The sequence below is a fragment of the Aspergillus ochraceoroseus genome (assembly GCF_002846915.1).
Source record: "Aspergillus ochraceoroseus IBT 24754 chromosome Unknown P175scaffold_11, whole genome shotgun sequence".
Lineage (NCBI taxonomy): Eukaryota > Fungi > Ascomycota > Eurotiomycetes > Eurotiales > Aspergillaceae > Aspergillus > Aspergillus ochraceoroseus.
In genome coordinates this window covers 487,893-509,553 of record NW_024468486.1, presented here as the reverse complement: position 1 = coordinate 509,553, position 21,661 = coordinate 487,893, and the positions used below count along the sequence as shown (strand labels likewise).

Sequence of the window (21,661 nt, the reverse complement as noted above, 5' to 3'; positions counted from 1 at the left end):
CGTCACGCGCGTTGTATACACGTGATAGGTTGCTTATCGATAAGCCCTCCAACCTATTTATATACCAGGTACTGTATGTATTTTTACTGGCTCACAATCTTTAAACTTCCTGTACTACTACTGACTCAGTGTTAATTATTTCATTGTATTCAAAAAGCTGCGTTGCTTTCTTCAAGAAGTAGTGGCTTTGTTTAACATTTTCTGGTAGATATGTTATTGATCCGTGTATTTATGGTCGAGTCATTCCTACCATAGTCATACTAGGTATCCCAACAAGAACTATTGAAACAAGTCTTGATAGTTAAGGACTTGGCTGCAGTGTTACTAATTGTAGGAGCTCTGTTCAAATTTATGGTCTTATACCATTACAAAGGATAATGCTATAAGGTGTCAGGTGGTATGTGTGGAGGGCTAGAATACAGACCAAACCCACCACCATTCCTTTCAATTCTTCTACCTCCCGTCATAATTCTCCACTGCAGGAAAAGATGACCTCCAAAGACGGAATTGTTTTCTCCAGCCCCGCCTAACATGGCTTGCTCTATAGATCTTGGACACAGGGTCTTTCGCTCTTCAGATTCTGACTTAAGCCTATCTTTAAGTTCCTCTTTGCTAATGCTACTTCCGCCACAGCACGCCAGACGAAACAGCCTTGAGTGTCTCAAAGATGCTCTTGTTTCCCGAAATATTTGGGTATTCCAAACACCGGAGCTCAAACTGAACCTCTGCGTTGCCTCTAGGTCGAACATGGGCTATCCTCTTTCCAGATTCGTTTCTCAGTTAGGTGATGTTATTTGCAAAGCGAAGGTATCATTTCAGCAATCACACTGTACTGACCCTTTCAATTCGGTTCTGTACTAAAACATATCTCTCTCAGCTCTGGTCTGATCTAGAGCTTAGTATTCTCTTCAAAAGCTGTATCCACAGGCTCGAACGCAACGACTCCCTGTTCAACCTCTCTTTCGGTATACGGAAAAGACCCGCTTTATCGAACCAGAAAAAGCCTGCGAAGCTCCCGGGTATCCTGAAGAATCTGGGCGATTTAGTTCCTCCTGTCAATATAATGGCCGCTTGCTTGATAGCCATTGACATCTCTTTGCTATACGATCACTGTCACCGCCAGTCCACACCACTGTACACAATTTCCCTCGCAACACAAATCGATTGCTATGGGGAACTGGAAAGAGATACACTCGATATTATGCGCATTAAGCATTTAGATGGTATGGGACAAAGTGCGGTACATTTTCAGTTCAAGAGCCCTAGCAAAAAAAATGGCGATTCTTTATCTGAAGAGGAACCATCAGCATTGAATAATGAGCAAGAGTTCATTCTTTTCTCTGCGGAAAAAAGAACTGATTCTTCAAGCCTTGAGTCCCTATTTGACCTCGGATTCAAGGCACTTGTTGGAGGGGGTCCACGTCAAAGGCATAATAAAGAAAAGAAATATATGAAAAATGATCTTCAATGTCTATCAGAGATAGCGCCCTCCGTTTTTAACACTGAGTATCGCAATGTGGGTTCCCTAGATCCCCCTACAATCCTGTCGCAGCTAAGTCTATCTCTCTCTTCCAGGCTATGAACCAAAGATCTCGATTAATACCATCGATTGCAAAATCCATCATGTCCATACTAAAGTTAAGCGACAACCAATCTCTGAAGGACAAACTCACCGCCATAGAAGTATCCTACAGCGCGAAACTACAATCATGGACCTCGGAAACAATCGTTAACAATACGCGAACCGTGCTGAAAGCAACTCTCTGGAATATCGCGCAGAAATCGCTCTGTGAGACCGAAAGGCCGCAAAAAATAAGCCCGTTATACTCCACGGAAAATCAGATACCAAACGACATCCTGTTTTCAGAAGCGTGCACAGAAGATTTATTCGACATAAATGACTATACCACCATCTATAGCGATTCAGACCCGTACTTGGGCACCGAAGATGGCTACGAGTATGATGACACAGAAGGAGCAGCCTCAATCCTTTTCTCAGGCGATAACCTCTCTGAAACGTCCGCGGAAAGGTTACCCGGTGATCAAACCGATTTAGACCCAGAGATATATACCACAACAACATCCGAAACTATAAACGGATCTAGCTGGAAAATGCAGTACCCTCCTATATCAAAACATTCAGGCTATGTTGAAACCTATCAAGAAGACAGTGGACTACTCATAGACGACGTTTTCGAAGATTCTCTCTCTGGCCAAACACCTCATTCACATCCCTTAGAGTTTTATACAACTAAGTATCCCGATCATGAAGAAACCGACCTGATGTTGTCCGATGATTAAATTTTGACGGTCTTTATATGGTATCATGGCCCGTTCCAAGTTATCAAGTATACTTACTTAGCTGCGTTGTGGGTTGCGATATAGACAAAGTGGGGGCGAATAATATATTATGTATGTTTAGCGAAACTTCAATGTGAATACAAATCTCTAGAAAAAATTCGATTTCTTTTTCCACATTTACTTTTTGGGTCACAGTCAAGAGGTAGAGCATTATTCTGAGATTGAAAGCTCCAGCAATAAAATTTAGGATACAGGCAACGAAATCAAAGCAAAAGCCAAGATAATGTAAGTCTTCTTCTATTGCAACCATGTAGAAATCAAGTAAGACTTTGCTCTTTCCACCATAATACATTAACACCTGTAAGTAAATATCATAGCAAAAAACTTCATTCGCCATACAAACACCGAACGTCCTTTCTATCCTTCGAGTGGATGCTTATGCCAGCGGAGTCAACAGTTGTAAAAGTGTAGAGTCGTCTCAAAAAGAAAGAGGTTTGCTTCAGCGAAAACGAAGATGAGTAAACCCAAAATCGGATACTCAGGACACGCGGATGCCTTTGCGAGGTGGCTGGATAAGGCGATTGGACGAAGTTCGCTCCTCGTTTTGAACTTTACTGGAGTCTCCAGAGTGCCATGACTTTGCACCCGAAATTTGAACCAAAGTTGAGAGCTTGGAGGGATCGAATTCCTTAATGAACACCTCATCCAAACCTCGTGATTTCGGACAGGAGTAATGAATGTACTCGTTGATTACGTCTCTCATGTCCCATCCCTGTAGCTTGCGAAAACAAGCACTCACGCAGCCAGTGCGGTGCTAGAGGTGAGAGTTAGTACATGGGCACAAGGATAGTTTCTTGTATACTATACTTACTTTGCCTTTGTTGCAGTGAATGAGAATCGGGTGGTTTGACTTGTTGAGTAGAATTTCCAGGACACGATTCATGACACATTCAGGTGTTTTAACTGCCGGGTCCTTATTCGCCAGGATCACAATACGGTGATGCAAAATTCCATTTGCCTTGAGGAATTCTTCGTGACTCTGGGTATATGGTTCCTCAACAAGAGTGCTGTAAATAGGCTGTTAGTTATACTGCAAGAAAGAACCAAAACATAATTTACTTACATTATTGTCTTCAGTCCTAGCCCTTTGAGTGCTGGAAGATTCCACGGCTGAGGGAACGAGCTGCGATATATTCCCTTCACAACTTCTCCAAAGTTTGCAGGTAGTTCAGAGTTTGATGCCGCTAACTCCATTGATGAGACTCTGACTCCATGTTTCTCGACTATATCAAGAGTAATTGTCAGCGAAAAGAGTAACGTACGAATTGGGTATGTGCATTTCAGTCCAAAATATCAGTATTATGCAGTGACTTACCATTCTGGCTCTCGACAACGCCATTAGAGTTCTTCATTGCCAAGGGGCAAGTCATCATCATGATTTCCTTGGGTTTAGCAGAGGTACGACTCGATGCGTCACGGGGGGGAGTGATGAAAAATGAGGGTAATAGTCCAAAAACTCCAGAAGATACGGTTTCTTCGAAGGAATCAGGAATCAGGAATCAGTCCAGTCTTGGAGAGGAGAAATGCAGAAGAAGATGAAGTAACGCTGAAAATAGACTTGGGAAGCCTAACCGTCCAACGGGAAGCCAGGCATTTTGGAGAGTTGATTCAAACGAGTTGAAACTAGATGAAACGATGGAAAGAGAGGACTGTTATGTGAGGAACAGTTAGTTAAAAGTAACAGAGTGTGAAAATAAAAGTGCTGTGCTATAGTAAGAGGCATGGGGGCGGTGAGGTATGAAGAGAAGTAAACAGAACTGGCACCTGCAGAAAAAAGGACTTCAACAACAAATGTCTGAAGAAGGAGGCGTCCATTTAACAGAAAATCAAACTCCTTATGTATCACTGACAGAGAAACAAGTGCGAAAGGGCAAAGTACTGGGGAAAACCTTCAGCAAGGAAAGGTGATAGCAACCTACCGTGCTCCTAACCAAAATGATTATCGACAGGAAAGTGAGTATAAGCAGTAAATAGAGATGGAGCGAGTGGATAAATGGAGAAAATAAGAAGAGAGAAGCAAGGAAGGAACGAGGAAATGGAAATTATATACTAGGTTTTCTGCAATTGTCGTCAGTTTGTCGTGGACTCTGACTGAAGTATGACTGCAGTTTTGCACGGGACCTGGTGTAGTAGACTACTTCGCCCGCACCCCAACTCAGCCCAATTCAAAAGCCTATCCACACCCTCGTTCACCAATTTGTGCTATAGAAATTCTTCATTGCCGGCATAATGTCGAAGTCCAGCCGAAAAATCAACCCCAAGGTCAAGGCAAAATGCCAGAGAAAGAGGGTGGGAACGATCATGGATCCTCTTCTCCAAGCCCAAACATTCGGATAGAATTATTCCAGGCGCTTATGAGAAATGTATTAGCTGCTGAGTATTCTTCATGACGTGGTGTCAATTACTTACGCGTCGCAAACTTCCTCGACCGTTGTCCCCTTGAGTTTAGCGATGACATGAGCAACCTGAACGATCGCCACGGGCTCGTTTCGACCTTTGACCATACATCCCTTTTGCCATTTTTCCTTCTTGACGGCTTTTGGCAGCGCTGGGGATCCTTCCAAGAACTTCGAGGAAGCATGAGACGGACGGATTTCACACTGCCAACCCATGATTAGCTAAATTGGTTTACCTCACTATGCAATAAGGTCATAATTACCCAGGGCCCATCCGTTTCGATCTGAATTCGATCCAAGGGAATGGCTTTTACAACCTCCAAGTTTTCCTCGGTTTTCAAGCTGCATCCATTAACACCAACATCCAAGCCCAGTGCCACTATTCTTTCCATTTCTTCGAGGGTTCCCGTGAAACTATGCACAAGTCCCCGTTTCGGGAGCTTCTCCAGCCTAGCTGCCAGGAGTCGTTCAAAGTCTTCACTAGCAGCTCGCGAATGAAGAAAAAGCGGAAGTTGGATCTCCACTGCAAGATCAAGTTGGGCCTCGAAATACTTCAGCTGTGGCTCTTTTGGACTCAAAAAAAGTCTATCATAATCTAACCCGATCTCACCGAAGGCAACCGCATGGCCTGCCTTCTTCGCCTCTAGCGCCAATGACCTGAGCTCGTCAATCATCTTTTGGGGACCACCAGGGAAACTGTCGAACAGCTTTGCTTGACAAGGATGGACACCAACTGTGGCATAACAAAAGCCAGCTAAATTCACGTTAGACTATCTTCTGGAAAACCAGGAGTGTGGATCCACAACATACGGTAGTTTTGGGCAAGCTCGATGGCATGCTTTGACTCCTTCAGATCAGAGCCCGTCACCATAAATTTCTCACAGCCCACATCTCGTGCACGCTGGATAATGTCATCTAAATCACTATCATGAACCTGTTTTCCGTGGTAGTTTCCCTGGAATACTGGGTCACTTAGGTTGATCCCAATCTAAATTAATACGTTGCCTTTCCATCAGCTTTCACAACATCAGGATTATTATTATATTCAGGAAGAGAAGACATACATCGACATATCGTAAAGGCTTCGACATATCACCCATTCTCAGTGGTGATACACTTCGAAAAGTATGTCTAGAAGTTCTTTGTGTGGATACTGTGGGAAGCACAGTATGCCGAGGGCGAGGGCCAGGGCAATTAATGGAGAGTACTGTTTAATTGTGAGCGCAAGTTCATTAAGCAAAGCCTTCTTTAGCCAAGTAGGAAGACAATTCCTTATGATCCAGAAATTACCGGGCTGTAATCGCAATTAGAACATACCTCTTTTGGCCTGCCAAAAAGAAGCCGGTGAGGGAAGCGCAACTGCACCCCTTCTAAGCACACAGGATATATTACTGATATTTCCGAATTTCCTGGATATATCGCTTACAGCAAGGCCCACATTCATCGGGGGGGGAATAAGTGGCCTTTTTTTTTACTTCAATTTCCCTTTCTCTTGCGGCTGAAAGACCTTGTTCGTTTTGTCGTCGTATGGGCGTCCACCTTCCAAGGTTGTGCCTGAAACTCTTGGCCCCTCACCAGCCACTGCAATGGTGGCTGGTGTATACTTGCTTATATAATCCTTCATGCACAACTCGGGGATTCTCCGATTCTTGGCCAGAAATCACGTTTGGGGAGAAAGTCTTGGCAATTAAGTGGACAATACTGGAGAATAATACCCTAGGAAAGAAATACTTGATCTATACTGACTGGATATGTCAACACAAATGGCGTATCTGCTTGGGGGCTGGCTGTTCACCGTACTACCTGACCTGTTAGTTATATAACAGGCGGAGTTATGCCGATGTGGGACCCCTCACTAACAGCTGGAGTACTAATTGGGCCTCCGCACTTCCCGCAGAGAAATGTGGAGGCCCTATGTAAGTTCCTCTCCCGAATTTCCACCCCATATATCATTTTCATAAACTGCTGTTTCTCCTTCTTCACGAAGTCAAAGAAAGGTGTGTTCCTATCTATTTGTGAGTCCGAGCAACCTCCAATATTCACGTTCCCATTTTGAAGGAGAACCCCACAAGGGAATTAGCACTGCTAGTGACCATATCACTCAAGGATGGCGCAAGAGAAACTCTTCTCTACCCAGCAGATATCAAGCCACAACACACCAGACGATTGCTGGATTGTTGTCGATAATCAAGTTTGGGATGTGACAGACTTTCTGGATGAACATCCAGGCGGGTCCACAAGTAAGTCTCAGATTGTCAGAGTGCAAAATAACAGCCACTAATTTCTTCGACATAATTTCCAGTCATTTTGAAATATGCCGGTCGCGATGCTACGAAGGCATATTCAGAAGTCCACACCCCTGGACTCATTAAATCAAACCTAGCTCCAGGGAAATGTTTGGGTAAGCTGGATGAGTCGACTGTGAACGGGGAATGGCGTAGAGAGCCAACGAGTCAAAGTTCTGCAGCCGTCGGGAGAAACGAGAAACCACCACTTGATACACTAATAAATGCGCATGATTTTGAACGTGTGGCATCAAAAACTTCGAGTAAAAAGACGTGGGCATTCTATTCCAGTGCCGCAACTGATCTCATAACGCGCGAGGCGAACAAATCTTGTTTCGATCGGATATGGTTCAGACCGCGAGTGTTGCGCAATGTTCGGTCTGTTGATACAAAAACAACCATTCTTGGAGTCGACAGTTCACTTCCATTGTTTGTGAGCCCAGCAGCTATGGCTAAGCTCATTCACCCTGAAGGGGAGCTTGCTATCGCTCGGGCGTGTGAGAGCAAAGGGATTGTGCAAGGAGTACGCCAATCACGCTGTTTTCACGCTGTCAACAATCCAGTGGCCCCTTTCTCACTATCGAGCAGGTCTCCAACAATTCATCGTACTCGATCAACGAGCTTAGAAACGCCGCACCCTCGGCAACTTTCTTCTTCCAATTGTATGTGAACCGAGAACGCGAAAAGTCGGCAGCACTCCTACGCCAATGCTCCGCCAACCCGAATATCAGGGCCGTATTCGTGACGGTTGATGCAGCATGGCCAGGCAAGCGGGAAGCAGACGAACGAGTCAAGGCTGACGAAAGCCTATCGGTTCCTATGGCTCCCTCCAAGGCAAAGAACGATAGCAAGGGAGGTGGCTTGGGACGTGTAATGGCAGGATTCATTGATCCTGGACTAACGTGGGAGGACCTCGCATGGATACGAAAACATACACACCTTCCTGTGTGTTTAAAGGGTGTGATGTCTGCAGACGACGCCATCCTAGCGATGAAGACCGGGTTGGACGGTATTTTGCTGAGCAATCATGGAGGTCGTAATCTTGATACGAGCCCACCGTCCATCATCACTCTCCTTGAGCTCCAGAAACGCTGTCCGGAAATCTTTGACAGGATGGAAATCTATGTGGACAGCGGGATTCGACGAGGAACAGATATTCTAAAGGCTGTTTGCCTGGGTGCAACTGCTGTGGGTATGGGACGCAGCATGCTCTTTGCAGCAAACTATGGCCAAGACGGAGTCGAACACTTGATAGATAGTAAGCTACCCATGCCACCTTTATTGCCATCTGTATTCTTCAGGAGTGATGCTAATCATAGTTTAGTTATGCGAGACGAGTTAGAGACGGCAATGCGAAACAACGGAATCGCTACACTTGCCGATGCCGGTCCACATCTCGTTAACACTGGAGATGTGGACCACCTAGTCCCAGGGAGCCTGTTGCATCCGTATGCTCGGAAGGTTGCCAAAGGGCGAAATCCAAACATATCTAAACTCTAGAACAAATCCTGGCAATAATGAACCGTATATGATACAAGATGTGGTCAAATCTATGTTGGTTGGCGATACCTATGCCAAAGCAAATACCAAGCATAGACTAGGGCTAAAATATCCCCCATTAATCCCTGGTATTCAACACCTCAATGGGAGATACCAACCCAATATCATCGATACATAGTTTAAATGACGTAGAGCAATATTTCGAGTCAAAGGAAATGATATCGCACGCTTTGAACGGCTCCGGCGAATACAAATACAGCGCAGAACGAATGTGAGGATTATAGAACAGATCATTAGCCTGTGCGTTGAATGAATACGTAGAGTGACGCTTCAATGTTGGAAACGTCTGCCCCCAGTTGGGGAATTTCCGTATAATACGAGCAAGCGCTTCCATCTCTTTCCTTTCAGTCTCGAAGAACTCGACCACGCTGGAGGAGGAAACCGAAGGCACCGTCTCAACACAGATGCTATCCACATGCATACATATCCTTTGTCTTAAGGGAAACCTGCGTATCTTCTGGTTTTACACTTTCCAAAGCAACTGCTTGGACCGTCGGAGACGGCATTCGGTTAATTCCCTAGGGGGCGCGTTCAACCAGCTCTAAATATCACCAGGTCCTCAGCTTCGGGGCGACTGTGACCGGCAGATTCGCCGCTCTCTCCAAGAGGCTACCGATGCTCGACAGACGCGATAATGGGTGGTGGAATGCCGGAATATCGTTCGGTTTAAAGTATGCAGGGTCGGTTTTAATCGAGGATGCAAGGGTTCCATGCATACAGCTCTATTGTATTAAGCTGTGCTCGATAGGGTCCAATTCTGGCCTTAACTTGCATGCAGTAGGGGGTGTCAAGTTCTAGGCCCATTCCATCTAGCTGGGATGGAGCATCCGGTAGATATGCTCAAGTTTCTCGAACATAGATCCGGCTTGTGGAGTGCCTGTCTCTATGGGCGGGGTTGATGGTATTGGTGATATTCAGTAAGGTTGACGAAGCAGTGGAGGTTGAAAACCGTGTAATGGCTGTGACTGTATCGGTTAATATGCTTGGGGATTACTTTGATGGAAATGAAGGGAAAGAAAGGATACATATGTATGTATGGTATGCTCTTCCAATATGTTGTGCCACTCAGCCTGTAGGCCTGGGGTTGGTCATGACGGTCATGACCATGACCGTCGAAATTTTGGTCATGACCGTCATGACGGTTTCCAGGTTGTCAGATCGTCATTTTGCCTGCCTGATTAGGTTAGCTTTTTCTGGCTAGTCCTAATTAGGAATAGTAGTATATATAGTAGTTATATGTTAGTTACTGATTACCTAATCTTATTACTAAGACTTTAGAAGCTCCCTATTGGCTACTAACAGACCCACCCTAATCACGTGCGGTCAGGTCATGACCGTCTGAAAACACCCGGTCATGACCATGACTGACCATGACGGTAATTTTCTGTCATGACCACCAGGGTACAGTTGTGGTATAGCGGGAGTTGTACCGATTACTGCAGGTAAGTGGCACCGCGCCATGCACAGCCCGGGGGGGGGGGGGGTTAAGTCTAATTAATGTCTACCATATCACTCACTGGAAATAGAGACACACCCCTGGTAGCGTAAAAATAAAAAGAAGGAGCAAAAAGTCAACGTCCCGGGTGAGACTCGAACTCACAACCTCGAGATAGAGCTGTATAACAGTCTCACGCGCTAACCAATTGCGCCACCGAGACGAGGTGATGTTGAAACGCGCTTAGTTTTAGCACTATGAGTCAGCCACTTAGAGGATTCAAGTGGAAAAAAACCAAAAAAGAAACGTCCCGGGTGAGACTCGAACTCACAACCTCGAGATAGGACTGTATAACAGTCTCACGCGCTAACCAATTGCGCCACCGAGACGAGGCGATGTTGAAACGCGCTTAACTTTGCCTACTTAAGCTGCAAACCTTAAACCACCTGGAAGTTCTCGAGATCTACGCAGGGCTTCCAAAGAACCCTAATATAAGCTTGTCGTTGTTACTACATGGTTTAGGAGTAGAGATATTTGTGACATAATCAAAGGAAAACTGTAAAACTATGGTTCGGAATATAATAAACATAATAAGGTAATAAAATAGCCTAGATGCATACTTACAGCTACGAATATGCTATAGATCTTTCTGGTCTATTCCGTTTTATATATATCCTTCACGAGGTCTGGCTTAAAGGACCCCCTGGCCTCAGATGAATTGCTGATTTTCATACACGGAAACCTGCCTATAGTGAGTAACCACCCCCGGAATTTAACACCTTTCCATCCCCATTGAAAGCGACTGTTGTGGGGCATCACATAGAGCTCAGATGCCAGGTTATCTCTACAACCCCCTCTCTCCTGGTATTAAGTTCATGGGTTATATAAAAAGCCATTTGTTTCCATTATTTGATGCTGGTAATTGTCCAGATGGTTGGCGTTTACCGTAGGGCCAATTACTATAACCTTTATGGGGCAAGAGTATATGTTTAGGGTGGTTTTCTCCTCTGTACTGCTGTGATCTTACCTGATTACTGAATAGCTATCCTAACTACTAGGGCAGACTGATCGTGGGAAGAAAGTAGCCAAGCCACCCCACCTAGAAGCGCAGCCCGTACAGACCTGGACGGGCTGTAGATTTATCCCTGGCATTCAAAATAATAGGATCCTTGGTCAGGCACCCCCAGGCCCAGCTAGAGAGCGCCATGAGAAAGGTGAAGCCAATATATACATACTTCCAGGATATCGATACACCTCATTGTAGGGCACTTCAAGACCATACGGCCACTTTCGCACGGGGAATTCTCCTCGGTCAAACAAGTTTCCTAGGACATCTAGTATTGGTCACATATCCAAAAGCAAACTGCCCGTTAGTTGTCGTTTTCGGATGCTGGTGGGCTGGTTGAAGCACCCCCCAAGGTCCTGAAACACCGCGAGTAATATATATTACTTGGACGGTCTCTCCACATCAAAGTTCTCCGGGTTGCTAAACATTGAGCTCCATACTGCCAAAAAACAACATGGACACCCTAAATACTGTGGGGTCTACATACCGTCTGTTGGAACTGGTGTTGCGCTGTTTTTGATATTACTGAGCTGTTTGTCATGGATATACATGGGTAACTCCCTCGAGCATCTAATAACTACATAATGTAACTAATCATGAGTGCTTAGATATCAGCATGTAATGTATAAAAATGTATAATATATGACCATTTTTGGTTGTTGTCGGGGGTTTATAGTCTGCTCCTGTCCATGGCACAACTCTACTGGCTGTGCGACCGTGACTGAAAAGACTGTTGTTTGGGCTATATGAAAGAGACTGATACGATAATCATAAAATTGATGGAAAAAAAAAGAAGCGTCCCGGGTGAGACTCGAACTCACAACCTCGAGATAGAGCTGTATAACAGTCTCACGCGCTAACCAATTGCGCCACCGAGACGACTTGTTGAATGTGGCGCACAGATATGCATATATTACCAAGACAAAAGGGTAGTGGTTTTCGGTGGAAAATAAAATCATGATAAACAAAGATTCCTTGGCATCTACTCTGTGGTACTACTACAAGGCGTGACCCTGGAGACTAGGTCGGAAGGGGCGGTTAGTAAGTTGGAGCTTCTAGTTAACTATAACTAGTTAACTAATCCAGACAGGAGAGAGAATAGTTAGTATAAAACATACCTTGGTTAATACTACGCCCAATACGACGTTTATTTCTTTCGACTATAGGTAAAGTAAGCTGCTAATTCCCCATTAATCGCCTTCAACCTCGAGGCGAAATTAAGTACGGAGGACAGTGGATGGACATGAAAAAGCTGGATAAGAGCAGATATTCCATTCACAAGGGGGAGTAATTTTGCAGCTTACTATCTTGCGCATTGTCTTATTGACGCCGGTATTGGTTTACCATACACCCATCTTCGAGTACCTCTGGCCAAGAAAGGAGGGGGAGTCGTAAAAAAAAATAGTTTTGCAGCAAAAAAAGGAAACCGTCCCGGGTGAGACTCGAACTCACAACCTCGAGATAGGACTGTATAACAGTCTCACGCGCTAACCAATTGCGCCACCGAGACGACTTGATGCTATTACAGTTTACTGATGGCCTTATGAGCCAGGATGATCGTCCTCCCTCATTTGGCTGAAAATCTCATCTACCGACTCAGACTTAGTGGCTGTAGGTGACATCCACAGTACAAATCCAAAATTTCACATCACAACAAGACCAAATACTGAAAAATTTGACTCAGTAATGCAGTAATTTTGATCAGGTGGAGGAAAAAGAAGCTCACGTGCCCCCTGGTCAAGGGGGTCTCGCCGCCCATCCCCAACAAATTGACTAGCCTGGGAACTCCGAGCGGTGCCGTGTCTGGCGTTCGCTATTCCTCAATCTACACAGTAGAAATAATCATCAGCTACTGATCATCAGCACCATTAATTAGTGAGCGGAGCTGCTGCACCCCCCACGATTAGTGAGTCTCTCATCGAGTCGTCCCCATTTTTTCCATGGTCATTCCCTGATGTTTGCGGAATAACTCAGTATGCTACGAGGAGGTACGAAAATGTACTCGTGTATGTAAAGAAAACGTGCTGGAAGTTTTAACCGCTTATTTTCTAGAATTGTACGGATGAATGCACACTCACTCAAAAGTGTAAAGGACCAAAGTATGGACTCTTTTCTTTTAACCGTTTGTCGTCCATTTGCCAGTTCCCCCCTCCTTGATACCGACGAAGATCATCCACGTCATGACTGAGGGTGGTTGCAGAGTATCGATACAGAAGACAATGGTCGACGGAGTCCAACGTGTAAGACTGTGACCGGATGAAGATCAAAAGTAGCTGTCTGAATGTGAAAATGATAAGATGCAGATTGATGGTAAATGTCATTATACTCATGGATCAAGGTGGAAGTTATGGAGTCATCCACCAGTAAACTCAAGAAGAAAAACGATCCCTAGCGATGCGTCCTATCATATTCGATCGTACAACTCATCTGGAAGAAGCTCCCGGGGTTTTACGATACATAAATCGCGGATAGAGAGGGGAAGAGGGGATTCATCGTCCTACAGGAGGGACAATTGCTCATTGTACGATTCGTAAGACGGCTGCCGAGTCTCTGATAACCCTCACCGTAACTCCCGGTGTAGCAAGTTGCGGACATGTAACTGATAATGGATGTAAATATTGCCTGACCGGAGTTTACTTCGTACTGGCTTACTTAGACTCTAGAGTCCGTGGTACACCGGGAGATATGCATCCTGTGCTTCCGAATGGTTAGAGAGTGAGGCGAGGATATCATGGATATTATTATCGAAATGGAGGGAAGGGACGGGGACTGTCTTCAAACTTTACCCCTCTCTAGACCAGAAAAACCCGTCGCTCTCGGTTAATAATAGATTTCTAAACCAATACCGAGGATTTCGGATACAAGAGACCAAAAAGTAATATTTAAGACCCATTAATTAAAAAGGAAACGGGATAAAAGAAGAAAGAATGTGGACATACCAGACATCATCTGACCCAAATAAACTGATAGACTCATCGATCGATCTTCTTTAGGGGGGGAGACTCCGGAGTACTATTAAACATCCGGCAGACTTGGCTAGACCGCCGCCCCGGTCGTCCATCCGCAGGAAGAAGTGGATAGCTCAACATCCCCCCAACGGTTCCTGCAACACCGCTGACCTTCAAGTACTCTCAGTTTCCCATCCCAATATCCGGTCCTTTTCCCTCGTCCTTCCTCCTCCTCCTTCTCCTTTAGCCCGCGTTGTGTAGTTGAGCATACTCCTGCTACCTGCTTTACTTGATCTCATATTACCTACTCTTGGCGCTGCATCACTCTCAAGCTCCTTCACTAGTACATACATTCCTAAGCTCAACCTTTGTTCTTTATTTGGCTGCTATAAGTTTCATTACCTTGGCTACTCAATTAAAAAATCTTTACCTATCCATCTCAATCTCCATCCATAATGGCCGCCCCTCGTTCAACCTCGTTGCGCGCTCTTCGCCTGCTCTCCCAGCAACATAGAGCCTCTCCCTCCCTGCGCCGGGGTCTACATATCACTGGCGCCAACTCCGCACAGCCTGCCAGGGTTTCCGACAAGGTGACTTTATGGTCTACTCGCAGCTTGGCAGATCTCAAGAGCGAATGCCAGAAGCGCTCCTTGGGGTCCACCGGTACTCAAGCCGAGGTATGCCCTTCTTTCGAATAGTGTATCTTCCAGGACAGCCAAAACTCACAATACATCTTTCTGCAGCTTGTTGAGCGCCTCTCCAACCATGATTTTCTTCAATCCCGTGCCTTTAGCATTGCCATGAGGAGAATCAACAGCAATGCGAAGACAGAGTACGTACCGCATTATACTATGGCGCTTTGTTGCCGCACTAGAAGCTCTCGGGACACTAACCAGCTTTCCACGCATTTCAGGACCCCCAGCCGTCAATTCAACACCTCCCGCTCCCAAAAAGCTGTGAATGACTCATCCACCGTCGATTTTGTCTATATGCCCTCTATTGTGGAGGCTAATGCTTCATCCGAAATACCTGTCCCGATCCTTCCCGATATCTACACCCACCATAACCTAGTCCGTCCTTCCGGCTCTCCCATGAAACCCCAGGTTTACACTGTGGCTGGCGATGGGGCCAACGTCTCCGCCAGCCCCATGACCGAAGTCGTCGATAACCACTCGGTGGATATCGACCCATTCTCTCTAACCGAGGCTGTTGGGAAATCGAGACTTGGAGAAGAGCTGAAGAAGCAACAGAAGGGTGAACACGGTGGCGTTGTGCAAGAACTGTGGACTGGATTTTTGGACGATCTTTTAGGACCTAAACAGCAGAGTCTTCAGAAATGATTTCCTGCATGTTTCCCCCTTAATTTGTTTTAATTCTAGCGCTGTATGATGCCACTTCGATAGTGGGTTTCTGTGTCGGTTTACCTTTTCTTTCTTCTCCTTCAGTATGAAGTTTCAGTCAAGTTTGTTGCCGAAATTTGATTAACTGAATCCCACCAGTATTTTAACTCGGTTGGGTCTACTCCGGTAATACATACTGTGCTACGCCCGTATAATTTCTTGCCTTGTAACGTTCATGTGTCTTCGATGGAAACACACGCAGCCTATTCGAGTAGATCACTGACTAACTATACATAGGTACTAATACTTCATACTCTGTACCCTCTATGGCGGACGTATTCTCCCCTGACCTTCCTCGCCTAAAACAAACCAGATGGATGATCGTAACATCTGCTAGATGGTACTTAGCAGTAAGTAGTTGGGACAGAACAGGAACACATACCGAGTGCTACACACATACCAGTCAGTACCTATCTACTCCTAAGCCGAATTGTATAAAACGCACTCCGTACCATTAGGGCAACAACTTCGGCGTACCTACTTCCAATATCTTCCATAGAATAAAAGAAGGGGGGGGGGGGGGGGAAACACCGATAATCTTCAAATCAATAAGATCCACAAAAAAATATTTATCCTGTTCTCCGGAGTACCGTACATATAACCAAGGTACTTCTCGGCTATTGGAATTTTGATATCTTATCATTGTAATCTATGATTGGAGATAAAATATTATTCTTTAATTTGACATATTGATTGATATCATTATTTTTGCTCTGGGTTCTATAATAAAATGAAACAAATAAAAAAAAAACTACTTGGTTACTAGGTAGATACTAGGTAGTAAACTTACCTAGGTACCTGGTATGTATGTAGGTGTGTGGTGGTGATGATGTTGTTGAATCTGGCTGGTTGTTATGTATCCGATATATTCCGAAAGTGTTTGCTGAATTCTTCCATCAACTGAAGGTCAAGATGGAGTTTTTTTCTCTCTCACAGAATGGGCGCATTTATTACAATTTCTGAGACTACTACTGCCTTATTCCAATACTAATAGCTGTAGCGGATGAGAGCGTTAATTGAGTGCTGAGAGGTAGAAATTCACTCTGATATCCTGATGTTGGATGCTGTTTTCCCTTTACTAGTAGTAGGTAGTAGGTATGCGATTTCTAGGTAGATGAGTGGATTTATACCTACTTGTATGGTACCTAGGGGCTGTGAAGGATAAGTTCAGTAATGATGGAAAACAGTAATGCAACGATAAAAGATGTTTGATATTTCCTGCTGGGAGTTATTGAGACTACGTACTCTGTACTCCGTACTACCAAGTGCTTGGTATGTCAGGTGTGGGGTAGATGCATCTATTTCAAAGTGACAAACATTCTTGAGCAACTCTAATTAATCTATAGTCAGTAATATTGTGGTCTTTCTTTCATTAATTTATTTCCACATGATGAGCCGCACAAAGGCATCCCGACTATGTATCACAAGTGACTTGGCCATTGCCTCATTACATCCGACCATCCGTCAATTCCAGCATCACGTCCGAATCCCTCTTCCCCAAACTCGGTCGCATGCAGTTTTTCTCGAGGCGTGCAATGGACCAAGTAACGGTACACGGTAAGCCCGATCGATGATTAGGTGGTGTACCTTGGTATTGATATGATTCTAGGGGTTGGTCCCTCACTCATACACAGGCGGTCGATGGCTTCGGAACGACAATCGTGAACGCCATATACGCCGAATTGACTTCGACTTTGACGAACTCTGCCGGAAGATACTAGGCTTATTCGACGGAGCAAAATCTATCAAGAATTGCGAGAAAAAAGAAGGCGGTTTCAACAGGGTGTTCATTTTCACTATGGACGATGGCTCACGAGCCGTCGGGCGACTGCCCTTCACATTTGCTGGTCCTGCAAAATTAGCCACGGCTTCTGAAGTGGCAACGATCCAATATTGTGTGTGGAGCAATCGTTGGAATATCTGCTCAAAGCGTAGATGACGGCGATTTATGCACAAAAGCCTACGAAATTTGTACTCCATTCCTCACCCCGAGGCTCGCTCGCCCTCGGTTGATGAACGAGGGCTTGTTTCGACCTTTTAGGTACTGCTACAGAACATGGAAAGATGGCGCAGTGGCTTTTCGACATGAGCTTATTCAGACCTCAAAAGACTGGGAGGCACTCGGGTTTTCTGGCTCGTGCCCATTTTCCTTGCCGTTCGCAGAAGAGACAGATTTGCATCAGAAGGAATACAGACGTTTTGAAGCGGCCCAGAACCTGAAGCGTGATTTGTCAAACTTGCTTGACTGTGCATCTGATGGATGGGTTCCCCCAGAGGGCTGGGAAGCGGCAAAAGCAGAAAATAGGGCAATGTTCCAGGGAATGTTGCAAGCCGTTCTGGAAAACAAAGATCCAGATGACGATGAACCAATTAGGAACGAAGGAGATCTACGCGATATCTGGCCCTTTGACTTGCTAGAGGAAGACTAGTGTTGACTTGAGAAGGGTTAGAGATTTCGTGATCATGAAGAACAGCGTCGCGCTGCCTTGAACCTGATAAATAGAGTGGGAGGAAGTGGAGAAAGACTCAGAAATCCAAGTGGAAGCGCGCGGCGTATCTCCATCCCCAAGGTAAGGAACGCCGTGAGCGACCAGGTTTTCGTTTTTTGCTTTGGAATAAAAGCAACAACAGAAATTGTCCGACTGATCCTGTATCAAAGTAGTAGAGAGACCCAGGACCCATGATGACCAGCTGTGCAAAGTTTGAGTTTCAGCAGGCGCTGGGGCTGTGGATTGTGTCTCCTGGGACGGCCCGGGTGGAGACAACTCGGCAAACAGGTCATTAAACATTTAGGTGTTTGTTTTTCCCGGGTGGGCTCTGTATCTAAATGAAAGCCGGCTGGGGGCGATAGTTAGCGAAATTCAATTGCTTCACAGGATGTGCTGCGGAAAGACACAAGCGAATGGTCGATTTGGTGATGCCGAAGGGTTTTCCATTCCAGGATCTGCTACCCAGCATCGACGGTAACATCAAGCTTCGTGCTGGATATTTATCAGCGCGAACATATTCTACTGTACAGAAGATTGCTCTTGCTGTCTCTCATTAAAATAGGATGACCAAGAGTAGGCATATGTAGAAGTGCATCGAAGACATAATAAGCACATCATCATATAATGTTTCACAGGGTACTCGTTTCACGTCATGACTTGAGGTCCAGCTGTGTTTTGACTTCGCTAGGATTCAGTACACAAACTGGTGCAAGGGCCTGCCCCCTTTCTTCGACATTCTTAAGATCAACGTGGACATGCCTACCGAGGACGAATGATTGTTGTTTAAACGTCCCTAGGTATGCTTTGGAGCAAAAATTGTATTTTTGATTCTTCACTGGGATTGGCCCATCCAGTTCCTTCCAGAAACAGACTAGCTCTACATATTTCACCAAAACTACCTAACCTATCTAGGGAAATGGATATCATGCTCATTGAACTGGGCTTTTTCTTGTATCACTTATTTGCTGATTCTGTCCCAGGAATGCCTTCCACATACCAACATTGAGAAAGAAGGAAAAGACATGCATGTTCTGGAAATAAATGAAGTTTTTGAGGAGGGTTGATGGAAGCTATGGCTTCTCAGGCACGACACGGGCGCCGTATCCGATACCGAACGATTCTTTTATCAAAAGACCCCCATTGATCAGCTACGGTCAGATCTACAAAGGGTCGCAACCGATGTGGATTGCCGAGTCGTTTCTCAAAGAAGCAACACTGCGCGAAACTTGAATCAGGCACAGGCATCCCAACATTGCTACCTATCTTGGTTGCCCGGTTTCTGATAATAGAATAACCGGACTGTGCTTCGTGAGATACCAGCACACGCTCATGCAGGAGGAGGTCAACCCCAGCAACTTCATGAAAAGAGAATCTAGAGCTAGATCTGTGCGTCGCAAGACAAAGGACCACAGTCGCGTCTTGGCCGGAATTGAGAGTGGTATTAGACATCCAATTCGTGACTTGGGGATACAGGTTATTTCGGTGTTGAATCCCGGCAGATGATACAAATAGGGAAACGATAGGCCTCAGAAATGCTGAAAGCCAAGAAAGCCCTGGGACGAAAGAATCGAGTAGAGCGCGAAGTGCCTCGACAAAGCTCGGTCTTTTTCTTTGTTAGAACATATTGAGAGCAATTCATGCCAACCTTCTTCCAACATTCCATCCTTGCATGGCCCTAAACCAAAGTGCCAGCGATTCTAACAACGCGTACTGATGTTATGAGGAGAGTCTTCCCAAGCGACAATTGGAAGGAACAAAACAGTGAGATGACCAGGAAAGATAATCGCTGAGACAATTGATGTCTTTGTATGTCGTCTTTGAGAGATTGCATGTTGCAGTATTGACGAGTTCAGCACTTGTGGATGATGTCGGCGTACGGGATGCCTTCGGGACATGAAAACCGACCAAGGCAGATATGATCAATGGTGTCAATTTCGTCGTATGGTCTCCCCTGTCCGAGCGAATATGATGATGATTTAATAGCTATGTTGTATTATGTACCTGAGGACGGGCAATGTATCTGAATGTACACAACAGGGAGATTTTTCTTTGGAAGTACGCTCAAAACTGAAGCCAATCATCCTGGAGAAGTTCCCTTGCGGTAGCTCGAGATTCTGGATCCCATCGAAGCATTCGAAGTGCAAATGCGATAAAGAGATTTTTTTCCTCGTCGGAAACGAATGGCGTCAAATTTTGAAAATTAAAATCCGCCGGTGGGATCAGATGTGTGGGAATAAAGTCTCCTGAGAATAAATGTTAATACGGATTTCCTTGATATGGTAATGCGACGTACCCTGCGATGAAAACATGCTACTCCGAATTGAGGGTTTGCATCTATCAAGAAATTCAGAGGGTGGCTTGCCTAGAAGCCCTATCATTTGGGCCACATGGCGCTCCCGAGAGTACTCTGCACCTGCACCTGCACCTGCACCACAGCGCCCATCAAAAAGGTAAGTACCAGCAAGTAATTCCCATAACTATGATAGTACAAGGGTATGAGTAAATGTAGTATCTGAAGCATACAAGTTGACTTACCATTGCACCGAGATTCCAGATATCAGCGCTGTATGTCCAACCGGCATTAAGAAGAACCTCGGGGGCGCAGAAGGGCTGAGGTTGGATATCATGGTTATGCATAATGGGCACATTGCCAAATACAGCAGCACTGAAGTCAGCGATTTTCAACAGCCCTGTGCCTCTTTTAAGCGGCCCAAAGTCAGGCCTTGATTGCCAAATTGGGCGTCCATTTCGAACTATACATACACGGTGCCGGATCAAGACTCTGCTGACGGACGTAATCTCGGATGACTGCGGGATCCTCGAATCCAATAAGTAAATTATCCGCTTTGAGATCTAGGGTTGATTAGATACGGACAAGAGAAGTCTTTGAGTTATGAAATGACCTTACCGGTATGGATAATATGGCATTCAGAATGAAGGAAATCAAGGCCCTGAAGCAAGATCCTCAAAAACGGTTTGAGAACGTCAATGGGTACGCCGACGCCCCCCAGGTGCCTTCCTAGACGCCAGATCGGCTCTCTCAGAGGTTCAAACACTAAGCAAATATGTTGTCCGAATCGTCCTTGTACTTGAAATGACTCCTGCACAAGCCGTATATATCTCAAGCCCTTATGGTCAAAACAAGACGAAGCAATATGCTGTGAGATCGCTACCTCCTCTTCTGCAGCCCTTTTTTCTTGAGGACCACAGTTGGTTAGCTTCAAGGTAACGTATCGGGTCTTCTGCCACGGCCATCTTCGAACTATTAGCCATACTCGTAGTTATAACGCGACCCTTCGCTTACCGAGACATATCTTTCGCGAGCCAAGCAGTGGAGCTGACTCCCCATCCAAGCTTCGAGAGAATGCGATATTTCCCAATGGATTCTCCTATTTGAGCTGGGTAGTACTTCTGGGGGTCGTAGTTTGATAGCTGTTCTTCCTCTAGAGGTAAGAGGGAGGAAACTTGCGCTGATGATGAGAGTCTGGACACCATTCTTGCAAATGAAGTGGTCTTCGTTTGAAAACGATGGGATGCAATCATTAGTTATAGTAGAGGAGTGTTTACAAAGGGGAGATAGGTAGGTTGATAGTTAGGGTATCTATTGAGAATGTCTAAACCATGACTCCCCTTGCTGGCATCATTATATAATCTTTTCAGAGGCAACTAGCCGTATTGAGAGATCGATAATGCTGTTTAGTAGGTGAAGTACACAGGCTAA

At 45.3% G+C, this 21,661-nt stretch overlaps 8 protein-coding genes and 4 non-coding genes across 12 annotated transcripts; 4 read left to right on the top strand and 8 right to left on the bottom strand.

Moving 5' to 3' along the window:
* Positions 1 to 531: 531 nt before the first annotated feature.
* Positions 532 to 2,301, top strand: P175DRAFT_0496488 (uncharacterized protein; the record flags this gene model as incomplete). Its single annotated transcript, XM_040896125.1, has 3 exons — positions 532 to 807; positions 878 to 1,516; positions 1,576 to 2,301. 3 exons carry the CDS (start codon positions 532 to 534, stop codon positions 2,299 to 2,301), a joined length of 1,641 nt encoding a protein of 546 aa, XP_040748719.1.
* A 538-nt stretch (positions 2,302 to 2,839) lies between these two features.
* yphA (tyrosine phosphatase family protein) lies at positions 2,840 to 3,731 on the bottom strand (the record flags this gene model as incomplete). The annotated part of the gene is made up of 4 exons (XM_040898679.1): positions 2,840 to 3,115; positions 3,173 to 3,368; positions 3,425 to 3,584; positions 3,677 to 3,731. The coding sequence occupies 4 exons, from the start codon at positions 3,729 to 3,731 to the stop codon at positions 2,840 to 2,842; spliced, it is 687 nt and encodes a 228-aa protein (XP_040748718.1).
* A 602-nt stretch (positions 3,732 to 4,333) lies between these two features.
* Positions 4,334 to 6,323, bottom strand: P175DRAFT_0106705 (3'-5'-exodeoxyribonuclease). The gene is made up of 6 exons (XM_040892336.1): positions 6,075 to 6,323; positions 5,822 to 5,964; positions 5,568 to 5,745; positions 5,021 to 5,511; positions 4,771 to 4,961; positions 4,334 to 4,712 (listed from the first exon to the last, which is right to left on the bottom strand). The coding sequence occupies exons 1-6, from the start codon at positions 6,199 to 6,201 to the stop codon at positions 4,661 to 4,663; spliced, it is 1,182 nt and encodes a 393-aa protein (XP_040748717.1). The 5' UTR covers positions 6,202 to 6,323; the 3' UTR covers positions 4,334 to 4,660.
* Positions 6,324 to 6,864: 541 nt separating this feature from the next.
* P175DRAFT_0512468 (FMN-dependent alpha-hydroxy acid dehydrogenase) lies at positions 6,865 to 8,542 on the top strand (the record flags this gene model as incomplete). The annotated part of the gene is made up of 4 exons (XM_040898678.1): positions 6,865 to 6,997; positions 7,060 to 7,565; positions 7,631 to 8,300; positions 8,367 to 8,542. 4 exons carry the CDS (start codon positions 6,865 to 6,867, stop codon positions 8,540 to 8,542), a joined length of 1,485 nt encoding a protein of 494 aa, XP_040748716.1.
* A 118-nt stretch (positions 8,543 to 8,660) lies between these two features.
* P175DRAFT_0561008 (uncharacterized protein) lies at positions 8,661 to 9,596 on the bottom strand (the record flags this gene model as incomplete). Its single annotated transcript, XM_040901015.1, has 2 exons — positions 9,155 to 9,596; positions 8,661 to 9,009 (listed from the first exon to the last, which is right to left on the bottom strand). The coding sequence occupies exons 1-2, from the start codon at positions 9,316 to 9,318 to the stop codon at positions 8,661 to 8,663; spliced, it is 513 nt and encodes a 170-aa protein (XP_040748715.1). The 5' UTR covers positions 9,319 to 9,596.
* Positions 9,597 to 10,177: 581 nt separating this feature from the next.
* Positions 10,178 to 10,260, bottom strand: P175DRAFT_0t136. Its single transcript has one exon. It is a non-coding gene; the product is annotated as a tRNA-Asn (tRNA).
* Positions 10,261 to 10,343: 83 nt separating this feature from the next.
* Positions 10,344 to 10,426, bottom strand: P175DRAFT_0t135. The gene has a single exon. It is a non-coding gene; the product is annotated as a tRNA-Asn (tRNA).
* Positions 10,427 to 11,899: 1,473 nt separating this feature from the next.
* P175DRAFT_0t134 lies at positions 11,900 to 11,982 on the bottom strand. The gene has a single exon. It is a non-coding gene; the product is annotated as a tRNA-Asn (tRNA).
* A 548-nt stretch (positions 11,983 to 12,530) lies between these two features.
* On the bottom strand, positions 12,531 to 12,613 carry P175DRAFT_0t133. The gene has a single exon. It is a non-coding gene; the product is annotated as a tRNA-Asn (tRNA).
* Positions 12,614 to 14,506: 1,893 nt separating this feature from the next.
* P175DRAFT_0446472 (uncharacterized protein) lies at positions 14,507 to 15,391 on the top strand (the record flags this gene model as incomplete). Its single annotated transcript, XM_040894347.1, has 3 exons — positions 14,507 to 14,728; positions 14,795 to 14,883; positions 14,965 to 15,391. 3 exons carry the CDS (start codon positions 14,507 to 14,509, stop codon positions 15,389 to 15,391), a joined length of 738 nt encoding a protein of 245 aa, XP_040748714.1.
* Positions 15,392 to 17,367: 1,976 nt separating this feature from the next.
* P175DRAFT_0446396 (uncharacterized protein) lies at positions 17,368 to 17,880 on the top strand (the record flags this gene model as incomplete). Its single annotated transcript, XM_040894338.1, has 1 exon — positions 17,368 to 17,880. A coding segment is annotated over one exon (513 nt), but the record flags the coding sequence as incomplete, so codon positions are not given.
* A 2,074-nt stretch (positions 17,881 to 19,954) lies between these two features.
* On the bottom strand, positions 19,955 to 21,435 carry P175DRAFT_0561003 (uncharacterized protein; the record flags this gene model as incomplete). The annotated part of the gene is made up of 6 exons (XM_040901014.1): positions 19,955 to 20,183; positions 20,234 to 20,417; positions 20,476 to 20,630; positions 20,704 to 20,793; positions 20,849 to 21,195; positions 21,245 to 21,435. 6 exons carry the CDS (start codon positions 21,433 to 21,435, stop codon positions 20,002 to 20,004), a joined length of 1,149 nt encoding a protein of 382 aa, XP_040748712.1. The 3' UTR covers positions 19,955 to 20,001.
* Between the last annotated feature and the right edge of the window lie 226 nt (positions 21,436 to 21,661).